Raw genomic sequence first — 15,167 nt, 5'->3', positions numbered from 1 at the left:
AGTTTCGTGAAAATCGGTCAAGGTTTAGATATAGCTCCCATATATAGTTTCGTCCGATTTCATGTAAATGGCGCCCTAAAGTCCCTATATATAATTCGATTTGCACGACATTCGGCATAACGTACTAAATCGAGCCTAGAGTGATGTCTGTCAAGTTTCTAGAAATCGGTCCAGATTTAGATATAGCTCCCATATATAGTTTCGTCCGATTTCATGTAAATGGTGCACCAAAGTCCCTATATATCTTTCGATTTGCACCAAATTTGGCATAACATACTGAATTGAGCCTAGAGTGATGTCTGCCAAGTTTCGGTCCAGATTTATATATAGCTCCCATATATAGTTTCGTCCGATTTCATCTTTCGATTTCGGCCCTATATATCTTTCGATTTGCACGAAATTTGGCATAACGTACTGAATTGAGCCTAGAGTGATGTATGCCAAGTTTCGTGAAAATCGGTCCAGATTTAGATATAGCTCACATATATAGTTTCGTCCGATTTAATGTAAATGGTGCACCAAAGTCTCTATATATCCTTCGATTTGCACGAAATTTAGTATAACGTACTGAATTGAGCCTATAGTGATGTCTGCCAAGTTTCGTGAAAATCGGTCCAGATTTAGATATAGCTCCCATATATAGTTTCGTCCGATTTCATGTAAATGGTGCACCAAAGTCCCTATATGTCCTTCGATTTGCACGAAATTTGGCATAACGTACTGAATTGAGCCTAGAGTGATGTCGGTCAAGTTTCGTGAAAATCGCTCAAGGTTTAGATATAGCTCCCATATATATTTTCATCCGATTTAATGTGAATTTAGTCCACAATGATGGGTGTCAAGTTTCGTGAAAATCGGTTGAGATTTAGATATAGCTCCCTTTTATTATAGATTGATTTTATCCGACTTTACTACTTACTGGTTTTTGTTACTACTGAACATTTTTACTTGTAACTACTTACCTTTGCTGTCATTTAAAATGAAGTAACAATTAATGACAGTTTTGTTTATTATTTGTTGTTTTTGTAATTTAATTTATTGTAATAATAATAATATTTGAATTTTTCAAAAAATGTACAAGATTTTACATATACATATATGTGACATTAATCTCAATTTGTTGTTGTTCATTTTTTTATATTAATCTAATTTCGTTTTGATTTCAATTTGTTGTAGTTTTCACTTTTGTTTTTTGACCATCAAAGGGACATATTCCTTTTGTTGTTGTTGTATTTTCAATTTGTAAATTACATCAAAAAATCTGCTGTTTAAAAAGGGGAGGGAGAAAGTGTAAATCTTTGACACATATTGAATTGTATGTATGCATGTATGTAAGTTTGTATTGGGATTAAGGAGATTTTTTTTGGCTTTTTGTATTTTCATTCAATACCCGAATAAATGGAACATTTTTATTCATTGACAAACGATTAAGAAATTAGTGGTCTTCAAGGAGAATTGTGCAAACTGTTCGATCTGCAGAAGGCTTGGGAGATATTCCAGGAGGTTTTAAAACGATAGGTTATAGAGCCCAGTTAAAATAAGATCTCATGCCGATTGGGTCCTTGAAATGCATGAAAATGAAATTTCATCGAAAAATCGCCTTGACTGCTGAGGCCCATTACCACCTCGGTGGCTAAGGCTTTGAAAGCACAAAAGTTATTGTTAAGAAAATTCTCAATCCTAAATGGAATGAATCAATGGACCTTACCGTTACGAAAATGAAGTAGGATCAATAGTTAAGGTAAATATATTGCGCTATAGTAATGGTTTTATTGTGGTCGGATAATGATCAGGGCAACATGTCCTTCCACAAAAGCAAGGAAATTATAGTCCTTTTATTGGAAAAATCTTCCCAACCGAAGGTAAATGGTATACCAATGTCCCTTGATTTGCTCAAAATTTGGCATAGTGTACTGAAATGAGTCAGGAGTGATGTGTGTAAAGTTTCCTGAAAATCGGTTCAGATTTATATATAGCTCCTATATATTTTTTCTTCCGATTTTATGTAAATTGTGCACTAAAGACCCGTAGTTTGTCCGATTGCCACACAATTTTTGAACAATAAACTGTAGTTAATATAAGTTAACCTCTGCCATTCTCATTGAAATCGGTTCAGATTTTGATATAGCTTCTACATATATATTTTCGTCCGATTTTACACAAAATTGATACAAATTTTTCACAACGTACTAAAGTTTTGAAATGTGGAAAGAGCTTCTATATATATTTTCTCCCGATTTTAGGTAAATTTGTCCCATTGTAAGAAGCAACACTATATCTGAACAAATGAAAATTTAGTATATGTTGCAGAATTCGACGTCTGTTAGCATTCATCTGTTGAATATTCCCAAAGTGGTGAGGGGTATCATATAGTCCGCGCCGCCCGACTTTACTACTTTCCTTACTGGTTTTCCACGTTCTAATGACCAGTGGAAGGAATTTTATAAAAATACCTGCAGACGTCAGGTTTTCTATCTACAAAATAGAAGAACTATGGCCAATATTATATTCATTGAATAGAAAACCTACAGTAGGTCCCCTATATATGTATGAGGGTTGAGGAAGGTCTTATATTTATAGAAGTTCTATTATATGCAGAACACATCTGCGGAAAGAAATCCTTTTATCTTTCGAAGCCCTATTTATGGACTTACATTCTATTTATGGACCTTCTCTCTTCTATCATTAGAAGACCGGTAAATCACTATTTACTTATTCGTTTGTCATGAAAAGAGTTCTGATCTAACCTATAAATACATGTTTGTATATCGAATTTTTTTGAATGTTTTTCTATTTATTTTAATTATTTATAATAACGTTATTCATTTTATTATTATTAATAATAATGTTGTATGTTTTGTTTTTGTAATTTATTTCTATCGGTGAAATAGTTTTGATGTTATTATCATAAATGTATTGTTGTTAAGTTATGGTTTTTGTTGGTTTGTTTGTTCTTTGTTTTTGATTGAATATTAGTTTATTTTTGTTTGTAGTTTTTTTTATTTTATTATTTTTTTTTTTTTTGATATATTGAATTTGAGCAAAAAACAAAACAATAATATTTTATTTTTAATATATATATGTTAAGGGGGGAAAAATACTGGGAGATTATCTTCAATTTCTATTCATAAATTCGTAGTAGATTTTAGAAGGAAGTATGGAAGTCGAAATTGTAGAGTTGAGTGTTTTGTTGGCTTGATTTGAGATTTTGTGAAAACAAAATAGTAACTAATTGGAAATTGAATTATTCTAATAGATTTAACAAATAATTGAAATTGAATATTTCTAATTTGTAACAAAATAATTGAAAAACATTCGATCTATACAAAATTCTTTTTTATGCATCAAAATAATGTTGAGGATTTTTTTAACGACTTTTTAAAAATATTGTTAAACATTTAAAATATTATTGAAACATATTAAATATAATATTATTTAAAAAATAAAAAAAATATTATGTCATTAACATTCTTTTGATTAATGCAATTTCATTTCATATTTTGAATATCTAAAAGTGTCTTTTTTGTGTTTTATAATAAGTTGTGTTTTTTTTTTCTTTGCTTTGTAATTGAATTTGTATTTGTTTTTTTTTTTATTTTTAATATTTATATAACAACTACATTGACATATACAAATATCTAGATAATAAATTGTAATATAAATATTTGTTTTGTGTGTTTGTTTTTATTTGATTTATTTTAATATCGTCCTCATTTCAGATCACTGATTTTTTTTTATAAAAAATGGGGATGTACATGTGTTTTTTATGTATTAACACACATATATATAGCTCAGAGTTAATTGAAAACTAATTTAGGTAATTAAAAAATATATTCTATAGAGCGGTCTCACTTCCTTCCTGGTCTTAAGAAGAAGGAAGATGAAGAAGAAGATTTAGGAAGATGATTATGTGCACTATTGAAGAAGATTATTCTACAGCAACTAAGTCTTCAGTAGAACATTTATTGATAACTTAATGTCTAGAGGAAATCTACTATACACAGAAGATCAGAACCTTAGGAAGGACTCCTGTCCACAGAAAAACAGCTTAAAGAGATTTTCTGCGGAGAAAACCATAGAATGAACAGAATCCAGATTAATGGTATATTCTCTGAAGGTATAACCGGGTACATTTGTACATTTTTATAAGTTTGTATAATAGTTTTATGCAGCTCCAAGGGTTTTTAACCGCCGCGAAATATTGTTCCTAGACCCGTCTTTAAGTATACCGATCGTCATTATAATTTGTAAACACGGTACAGGCCAATCGTCACGAAATTTTGCCCCATTTCTTGATTTGTATACCCTACACAACTATGTTGTCAGGGTATTATAGCTTTGTGCAGCCCCAAAAGTTTGTAACGCCGCGAAATATTGGTCCTAGACCCACCTTTAAGTATACCAATGGTCATATCTCGACTTGCTGAGTCGATCTAGACATGTGTGTCCGTCCGTCCGTCTGTCCATTATAATTTGTAAACACGATACATGTAGGATGGGTTCTGGTCAATGAAGACCCTTTTTGTTTTTGGTAAAGATCGGATAATATTTAGGGGATGAAATGGACCAATTACTTAATTGTTGTCGGTTTTTCTGGGCTCTCCAGAGGCCGCAGTTATGATCCGAACATCGTGAAATTTTACATGGAGAAGGGGGTGGGACAAAAGAATAAGAATGGCTGTTTTGATAAAGATCGGTCATCGGTATTTAGCGGGTCAAATGGACCCAGACTTCTGTGTGAAAAATTACGAAATTTTTATTCTGAGGCGTATATACTTCCTTCTGAAGGACATATACCTGAAAAGTATATCCGAGAGGAGTTGTTGACCTTTAAATTGATACCAATTATATGGTTGTATGTCAGAGTGGGAGTTATACGTAATTAGGTCAAGGTGACTATGTGCATAGTATTAATATTACACAATTAGATAACGGAAATGTCGCTCTGATCGCTTTGAAATTGTACATGAAGTTCCGATTATGGTCAAGGACGACGCCTATATTTTGAGGTAAAGTTGAGATTTCATTCAGGGGGTGCAATGTACCTGCCAAACACTACTGAAGTTGTAGACGAGGCACGGTCATACTGTTTGGTTTATTGCTTTAACAAGCAATACCAACAACAACGTTATGTGCATTCGTCACAAAGTGACGACACATAGCAGTGGGAAATGTATTGTAGTTGTCTGTAAATGCCTTGTTGACCACGAAGTCAGGCGCCAACGAAACGAACTTCTCATTGGGGCGTATCGCTGGTAACGTAAGAACTTCGAATTGTCACAAGAGACATTTGGCTATGAAAGGTTTTTTGTAAAGAAGCTATTAATAGCTTCTGGGGAGAATATCCCAACAAAAAACTAAGGTAATTGATGAGGATCAGTGGCGAGATCCGAAACTATAGTCTTCCCTGCCTTACCCCTCGGTGGACAATGCCATACATTTCCCACTAATAAATAATTGTTTTTTTTTTCAGAATATAGAACCGCAGAAAGTTTACTTTTCGTGGTAGTTGTGTAGGGTATCATATGGTCGACCCCGTCCGACTATACTGCTCCGCTCACTGGTTTATTTTTAAGATTTTAAATGGGCTGGTAAATAAATTCCAATGCTTGTTAAGGTTTGTAAAATTGCACATATATATTTGAAGATTTAAGAAGGAAGAAAAATAATTTACAAAAAAATGTTTTTTTTTTGTGATCAAAGTCTTTTTTTTTTTGATGGCGGGCATGATAACTCCTCACTGGAACATCGGAATCCGAAAATTCTAACGGTGTTATAAAGAGTACATTTCTGGCTCTCGTATGAACTAGGATTATTAACTTCGCACAATAATTAACAAAATGAAAATTTTTGAAAATCGCCCAGAGAAACGTGTCAAAATTTAGAACCGATTGGATCATTAGTTTTTGAGTTATCGTGCCCGCCATTCGTAAAACACTGCTTCGAGAAAAATGCGTTTGAAGGTTAAAAATCATTCTTGTCGTCACTTGAGGGACATTCTAGAATTAGAGTAGATTCGAATTAAATAAAAAAAAAAAAAATGACACCGAGAATGGGGGGTCCCCTTAAACAAGATCGCTTTATTTTTGTCTGTTTTGTCTGAACGCTCTAGAAGCCACAATTATGACCCGAACATCGCTACATTGTACACATTGAGAGGGGTTTGACTATAAAATAAACACGACAGGTTTGATGAAGATAGTACAATATCTAGCTGGTCTAATGAACTCAGATTTTTGTGTGACAAAATTACAAAATTTGTATTACTTCTAAAGGATATAGATATGAAAAGATGGTAGTATATCCAAGAGGAGTGGTTGACCTTTAGAATTACTATTACCCAAATATCGCGCTGATAGTTTTAAAATTTTACAGTTATGTTCCGGTTATGGTCAAGGACGACGCCTATAATTTTCGATCATATTGAGATTGTATTTAGGAAGTGCAGAGAACTGATAACGGTTTTTTTTTGTTTTAAATTATTCTATACAGATCTGATCTAGATGTAGGAACTCAAAATTATATATACATTAAAGGAATATATATTAAAATGAATATTTAAATTAGAATCTATCTAAAACAATCATAGTAATTTCGTTATAGCTTTCGAATGAGTTAAGATTTTTAATTATTTTTTATTGGGATCTTATTTAGGTCATTCCCAACATTTTTGTGGCTCTAGACAATATAGGGTCACAAGGGCGATTCGTGGAAGTCAGAAACTACCTTGGTTGTTCTGCTGATAATTTCCGTTTCCTCTTTTTATTAAATATCTATATATGGTACATTCATTGTTCATCGAAGGGCTCTCCAACATATTGAAGGTCTTCTACTTGTGTCTGCCGCCCGTAAACTCCTGTAGAATCATCATCGTGGTTTCAATTCAAAAATAATAATACATATGTTTTTTAAATATACTTTATAATAAAAAAAAAGTTTCTAAACACAAACTCTGAGCCATACTCTATTAGCAAAAATTTTGCCTTGAACAGTTTTCAACCTAAAATCCACATTTGCGGATTTCAAAGGATTGTGGTTGTCGGTTCTTTTTTACGGTATGGAATGGTTGGTTGTCTGTTGATGCATCCCTAAAAACGTACACACACATACACACTGTGTATTTATGTATTTGGTAGTAAATATGTATTTGTTTTTGTTGTTAGTTAATACAAGTTTTGTTATTCTAATTTAGTTGCTATAATCTAAAGACGACAAGTTATATATGTACCACTGTTGTTGTTGTTCGGTTTTTGTTTTTTGCTTTAAGAAAACCAATGAATTACAATTTTTGTTTTGCAGAGATATCAAATTGTTGTGTTGTATGTATGAGGAGGGAAATCTACTCCTAAGAGTACATTTGGGAGGAGAGGAAAGATTTCTGCTGCTTTGTTTTTTTGTTTTGGTTATTTGTTGGTTTTGTTGCAAGTAGATAAAGTAAACACATATTCACAGTTAGAAAATTGTTTTTTTTTGTTTTGTTCATCGTTTTTATGGTTGCTCATCGTTCCACCCACAGGTAATATTTTGTTCATAAAGTTTTCAGTTTCAGTTTTCATTTTTTTCTGCTGATAATTTCCGTTTCCTGTTTTTGTTTTGTTTTTTTATAGTTAGTAAAATTTGTTACTTTACAACTTTTCCATTTTACTTTATGGGAGCACACCAGCGACCCCTTAAGACTGCATATCCTCGAGCATTGCTAAGTGTTAGTTGTTTGTTCTGCCTTTACATAGCTGTCGATTGCTGTTGCTGTGCTATGGCCTCCACCGTCGACCGTGCAATGGCTGCCGCTGCAGCTTTGGCATTCTGCTTGGTATTCTCATCGTTTGTCTTCAAGAAATATGTTATTAAATCGATGGGTAATGGAAATACAATCGTTGAGTTTTTCTCCGCCGATATTGTGCTTAGGGTCTGTAATAAGATATTTGCATATTTAATAACAAAAACAAACAAAAAAGTATTTATGAAAATTTTTTTAATTCATTTATTATTTTCCGGTCGTCATGTTGCCAGCATTCGGATATTTTTCAATATCTGAAATTATAAAACTCATAGAATTTAGTATAGCAATGAAGTGGAGAGTATATAAACAAATCTTCAATATTTTTCATCACTAGTAAGGGTTATACGAAGGGGGCTGGATAATATAATGAATACTTATAAACGGTATTATATCTATAGAAAATCCGTATAAGCCTAACGAATTAGTCCAGAAAAAATTAAATGCAGGAGAAAATCGTCAGCCTATTAAAGAGCGAAGGTACTCAAAGACTTAGAGAACGTTTCATTTACTTATAGAAGAGCAAATGATTGTTTCCCTTCTAAAGAAGGCATGAAAGGCTTTCCAATACCTATAGAAGGCATGGGTTCATTTTGACTACATCTACAACGGAACCGAAGAAAGTTGTAAGTGTTGGAAAATGTATTTATACCCTTCACCACACTGTGGTACAGGGTATTATTTTGACTTTATTAAGGTATTATAACTCAGAAGGAGACCTTTTTATATATTGACCAGCAGGAGATCTTCTGTCTGGAGAAGAGGTAAATGAGATATTATTTTCAACAGAATACAGGGTTGCCCATATTCGCCATAACTTTTGACAGAGATGTCACATCGCTTAAATACCGCGTTTGAAGCGTCAGTCCAAGCTGATTTTTACCATGAACCAATACACGCCACGCTCTGAAATAATTGAAATTTACATTCAACAGAAGAAGTCAATTGTGAAAACTCAACGTGTTCAACATTAAAAAAATGTGAGAAGTGCGCCTTCTAAGAACACCATTAAGCTTTTATACGAAGAATTTTCGACTGGTAAGGCTCTTTCTAATCCGAAGAGGCCATATAAATGTCGACCAAGGCGATCGGCCGAGAATATCGCTGCCGTACGAGCCAGTGTTGAGAGGTCCCCAAGAACATCACAAAAACGCCGTTCTCAGCAGTTGGGCATGGCTCGGTCCACTTTACAACGGATTATTCGCATTGATTTGCATTTGTTCCCGTACAAAATTCAATTGACGCAAAGAATGTTGCCTGCGGACAAGCCTCGTCGATTGGAATGGGCCCAAAGAGTCATCGAAATGGCCGAAGATGACGAGCAATTTTGGAACAAAATTATCATGTCCGATGAAGCCCATTTCACATTGAATGGGACCGTAAACAAGCAAAATTGTCGTTTTTACACCACTGAAAATCCTCAGGAGATTCAAGAAGTGCCTCTTCATGACGAAAAAGTCACAGTTTGGTGCGGCGTTAGTGCGAAAACGGTCATTGGGCCGTTTTTCTTCCAAAATGAAAATGGCCATGCTGTTACCATCAATCAGGAGCGTTATCGCGACACGAAGACCAATTTTGTGATGCCAATTATTCGTCGAAAGCGTATGAGGCAGTTCTGGTTTCAACAAGACGGCGCTCCACCGCACACAAGTCGCATAATAATCGATTTTCTGAAGAATTTGTTTCCGGGCCGTTTGATGTCGAAAGTGGTGATTTGGACTGGCCACCGCGTTCGCCCGATTTGACGCCGCCTGACTTCTTCTTGTGGGGATATTTGAAGTAAAAGTTTTACGTTAACAAGCCAAGGATCGTAGAAGAGCTCAAGGACAACATTCGTGAAGAAATAGCCGCTACTCCGGTCGAAATGTTGGCAAAAACGATGGAAAATGTAGCAAAAAGGGCACAATCAATGAACGCCAGAGGCCGCCATTTGAGAGATATCATATTCAAAAATTGATGTAAACAAATCTACTTGGAACAAATTAAATGATTAACATTGCCAACCGCCAAATTTTTATTTTTTTCTATCGATGTTAGAATCGAAGTAGAGTTCAAAAATAAATTTGGTATCGAAGTCCAAGACATTATGAATTTCATTTAAGTCCTGAGATTTTATTCTTTTTATAGAAGACTTGGAGATAGTTCGCAAAAGAAGACCAGGAGTATGTTTTCTATTTACAGATGTCCGGTAAAAAATCTTCTGTCTACATAATACCAGCGGAAGATTTTATTTATGGCTAGAGAAAACCTTTCGAAAATGGACATACGGTATAGACTATAGAAAGTCTTGGTATCGAAGTCCAAGACATTAAGGATTTATTTAAAGCCCTGAGATTTTATTCTTTTTATAGAAGACTTGGACATAGTCCTCAAAAGAAGACCAGGAGTTTTTTTTTCTATTTATAGATGTACTGTAAAAATGTTCTGTTTACATAATACCAGCGGACGATTTTATTTCTGGCTAGAGAAGACCTTTCGAAAATGGACATACGGTATAGACTATAGAAAGTCTTGGTATCGAAGTCCAAGACATTAAAAATTGCATTTAAGCCCTCAGATTTTATTCTTTTGATAGAAGACTTGGATATAGTCCTCAAAAGAAGACCAGGAGTATGTTTTCTATTTCTAGATGTCCTGTAAAAAATTTTCTGTCTACATAATACCAGCGGAAGATTTTCTTTCTAGCTAGAGAAGACCTTTCGAAAATGTACATACGGTATAGACTATAGAAAATTTTTTCATAACGTATTTCTAGACATTCTGTAGAATATTTACACAGAACATCAATACCTTCGTAAGCATTCCTGTTTACAGAACACCTCCTGAAATTATTTGGAGGTGTTCTGTTCACTGAAAATCTGCTGAAGATTTTCTATCTATAGAATATCTATGAAAGCTTTTGTGTTGAACATTGATAGATAAAATCAAATCATTTTGATGAAAAGAATCCAAACATTTTTATGACGTGTTTCCGAACGTACACATATATTAAGTATCAGTAGAATGGAATTTTTCTATAGAATGTTAACAAACGATGTACAGAGTATTGGTCACTATCGGATGAAAAGACTACTCATACAGAAAGTATTTTCATAACCTTTTTCTATCCATTGAAGATCCTACGGAGGTCATCTGTTTATTGAAGACCTACTGAAGATCCTCTGTCCTAAAGAGAATTGCAGAAGGTCTTATATCTATGGAAGACCTGGAAAACGACTTTCGTTTGTTGAAGACCTGCTGAAGGTCTCTTCTTTCTATGGAAGACCTATTCTCTTTAGTAAACGCCTACTGATGGTGTCATGTTTATAGAAGTGCGATGTTTGTCTATAGAAAACATGCAAGAAATAGTTTGTCTCTAGGAGACCAGAAGATACTCTTCTGTCTATATATGTCCTGAAGAGATTATTTTGTATGTAGAAGAACTGAATAAATCATTCTTCTTCGGTATATGGAAGATTTACAGAATGTTTTTCGGATATAAAAAGTTGAGAAATTTTTTTTGGTCTATATAAGTCACAGAGAGTGTATTCTGCCGGCAAAGAGTATCATTTGACCTGGAGAGTATCATCTGTTCACAGAAGTCAGATCTGCTGTCTATCTAGGTAATCTGAAAAAATATTTGTGCCTATAAAATATCTTTGAGTTATACGAGGACAGCAGGAGGATTTCTGTCAAGAGCAGGTCTGGATAAGGTCCAATAGAACAGGTCTATGGATGACATGTAGAATGTATCCTCAATATTGTATATATGACGTCCTGCTTAATGAAGGTCTGTATTTTGCAATAGGAAACATGTCGAAGGGTTATCCGACGAAAGCCTATAGACAATAAATCTGTATACAAAATACATCCTCAGTTTTTCTTTTGTTCTGTCTCTAGGTCTATTATCTGTAGAATAACTGCTGAAGAATTTCTGTCTATCGAAGATCAGAACAATGCCATTCAGAGTAATTCCCTTCTGTAGAAGATCGGCAAATGATTTTCTGTCTATAGAAGATATTTGCGCAGTAGTTTTTTTTTGCCAAAAGCATGTCTGGATGTGGTACAGTAGGAAGAAGAAGATATGGTAGGAAGTAGAAGTAGTCATGCATAAAGAAATTCTGCAGAAGGTATTTTGCAATAGGAAACATTTTGAACATTTTTGGACCTATAAAATATATGCCGAAGTTCTTAAGTCTATAGACAATCAAACTGTATACAGAACTGTGCACCTTCTTTTGAATACAAAAATAGTGTTCTGTCTGTGGAAGGTCTTCAGCCTATAGAATAACTGCAGAATATCTTCTGTCTATAGAGGACCATCATAATGTTCCTTTTATTTATAAGGGTCTATAGAAATCGTTTGGGCCTTTTGTCTATAAAGGGCCTGCAGAAGGTCTTATGTCTATGGAAAACACATGTAAAGGAGACCTCCCGAGGAATATTTGACTTGGCTTTGAAAGACATGCAGTTGATCTCCTGCATTGAGAACGTCTTCGGAAAGTATTCCACAATAGGAAACCTGCCGAAAAATTTCTTCCTATAAAATATACATCGAGGCCCTTACGTATATAGACAATCAATTTGTATACAGAAGACCTCCGGAATGTTTTCTAACTATAAAGTCATGTAGAATGTGTTCTATCTATAGAGAAACTGCCGAAGGTCTTCTGTCTATAGCAATCCTGAAGATAGCTGTCTGTCTACAGAACACCTCGAAAAAGTCTTCTGCAGAGGGACTTCTCCGAATATAAAAATTGCCGATGATTTTCGATTTATAAAATAAGGTCTATGACCTATAGAAAGTCAGCGCCCTTCGTGGGATTTTCCATCCATTGACGCTCTTTTGAAGGTTTTTTTTTCTATAGAGGAGGTCTGTTTGTAAAATTGAGAATCTGTGCTAGGATATGCCATAGTTATAGGTGAATTAGAGGAATTTTCTTGTCCATAGAAGACCTGTGAAAGGTATTTTATACTTTTCCTCTGTCTATGGAAATCTGTGGCAGTTTTTCGCAGCGATTTCTGTAATTTTCTCGTTCGTGAAACATTTTACTTTAATTGCGAAACCCACAATTCTGGAATTGTAATTAAACGTTTACCACAAAATCAAAGCCAACATTTTACTAGTGTTTTCTTTTTGTTGTTGTTGTTGTAAACTATGTCAGATTAAGTTGTTGTTGCCTTTGCTTTCACTTCGTTACTATATTGCATACATACCTGTAGATATCTTAATTGTAATGCTGCCGGTGAACCACCAATCACTTCTGATGCTTCCCTCAGCGCTTTCGATGCTTTTTGTTCACCTTCGGCTGCAATAACTTTGGCTCTAGCCTCACGGGCCGCCTCGGCCTCGGCGGCCATTGCCCTTTGCAATTGTACTGGCAATCGTACATCCTTACTGGTGGTGGCCAACGTCAGGCCATGTCGTTTGTCCATTTGATGACGTCGATGATGGTGTCGTGGTATTGTGGTTAATGATGTCGATGATGATGATGACGAGGACGATGATGTGTGTGCGTATTTCGTTTTTTTTTATTTGGTATTTTTATGATTGTTGGAGGAAGGATTAAAAGATAACAATAATTGTAAAAAAAGAACAAAAATTCAAATTAAACAAAACCAACAATTCTACCAAAAATGATTTGGGTTTAATTTTTAATTTCGCTTACATTTCAACACGTTCAACTTTAATACCCCAGGCATCGGTTGCTTCATCCAGTTGCACCTGATCGTTGTAGATTTTATATGAAAAATATACAATACTTGTTGTTGTTGTTGTGGTTCTTGTGCATTTGTATTTGGATGCAAGTGTCTGATGGGTAGTCGAGTATTCTTTAGCAATGGTGGCCGATCCGCGGTGTATCATGTTCGACCACCAACTGCCCACCAAACATTTGCATCATTACAAATAGTCAGAAATTTTAAAGTGCAAATAATTTCATTTCGTTTTTCTTATGAAATTGGCCATGAGGCATTTTGTGCAGAGGTGACATTTAAGTTTGTTTTTTTTTCGTTTAGCTTTACAAAAAAGTTGACGTTTCTTTTTTTTTTTTTAATTATCTATTGATTTTGAGTGTGCATTGAAAAAGAGTTGGTGGTAATTTTTGTTTTTACAAAGTTATTTACATGTTTTGGCGTTCTTTCTTGCTACACGATGATGTTTGGGAATATTATTCTAAAATATATTGTTATAACTATTTTTCAGGTTAGAATTGTAAGTAATCTATGAAATTGAAATTTGTATTTTATTTTCCCTTGAGTTGGTAGTAACGTGTTGCGTATACGTGATATCAATAATTATACGCCTATATGGCCTACTTATTGTGATAAACTATCATTGGATAATGTGGTTAAGATCACTGCAATATGAGTTGTAGTGCACAACAAATTGCCGTCATTTCGATGAGGAAATGTTGTTGTGACTTTTAAAATACCTTGTATATTGATAATACAACTTTGAGTGAAAAATAAGCTATTTTTCAAATTGTGTGGTAACATGTGCATATTTTTATAAAAATTTAACTCAGGATCAGAAATAAATGTTCTGGATTTGGAAGTTATTTTTTGTTATTTGAATTTTGCCTTGTAAGGGGCAGTGATCATTTCAAAGTAATTTTAAGTGATTATTTATACTCTTTCGCGTCGAGCTTGATGATCTAAGTTTTGTAATGAAAAGGAAAGCCAGGAGAAGAACCTACCATTATGCGACGCGTTTCGCCGTTGGTTAAGCGGCTAATCAGGCATATTGGGCTATGTGGCTTTACAAAGGTCGTACGTTGATAACTTGTATTTATTCCTAGGTCCGAACCTAGGTCCTCGGAGCAACACAAATGTTGCCAGACCACTTAACGTTCTGAGCCATCAACACACTTCCAAAACGCGCAAAAACATGTGTACACCATGGAAGAAATTGTAGGTGTGTGGATTAATTATCCATCGCTACAACAAACATCTGCTGTGAAAAGGACTGTTCCTATAATGAAGACAAATGTCCAACTTTGACAAATTTGAATTTAATTCGCATATGCAAGTTTCGCATCAGGGCGGAATAAATACAAGTTATCAACGTACGACCTTTGTAAAGCTACATAGCCACAAACGCGTCGCATAATGGTGGGTACGTAGATTCTTCTCCTGGCTTTGCTTTTCATTGCAAAACTTAGATCATCAAGCTCGACTCGAAATAGTATAAATAATCACTTAAGATTTGGAAGTTATATTTGAGTTACTCTTAAGAATTACTTGAGTTTCACCTGAGCCAGTTTGTACATGTCTCTTTGCTACGGGGCTCACTGATTTAAATGTCTGATTCAAGGTCTGTTTCTCCTAATTTTATTTTGGTTATAGAAGACATGTTGAATTTATTACTTTTAAAACTGACCTAGAGAAGGTCTTCCATATTATATCTAGA

The 15,167-nt window shown here is 34.4% G+C and overlaps 1 protein-coding gene across 1 annotated transcript in view; it reads right to left on the bottom strand.

Annotated features, from left to right (window-relative positions):
* Positions 1-7,722: 7,722 nt before the first annotated feature.
* LOC133322860 (band 7 protein AGAP004871) overlaps positions 7,723-15,167 on the bottom strand; it is a 60,553-nt gene continuing 53,108 nt past the window's right edge. Inside the window, exons 6-8 of the mRNA XM_061531814.1 lie at positions 13,426-13,481; positions 12,974-13,154; positions 7,723-7,908 (exon numbers count right to left, since the gene is read on the bottom strand). Of these exons, the coding sequence (XP_061387798.1) occupies positions 7,723-7,908; positions 12,974-13,154; positions 13,426-13,481 (423 nt within the window). The remainder of the gene's footprint in view (positions 7,909-12,973; positions 13,155-13,425; positions 13,482-15,167) is intronic.

The sequence above is a fragment of the Musca vetustissima genome, unplaced genomic scaffold (assembly GCF_032173495.1).
Source record: "Musca vetustissima isolate MV318-11 ecotype Yass unplaced genomic scaffold, APGP_CSIRO_Mvet_v1 utg65288, whole genome shotgun sequence".
Classification (NCBI taxonomy): domain Eukaryota; kingdom Metazoa; phylum Arthropoda; class Insecta; order Diptera; family Muscidae; genus Musca; species Musca vetustissima.
This window is presented reverse-complemented; position numbering and strand designations above follow the sequence as displayed.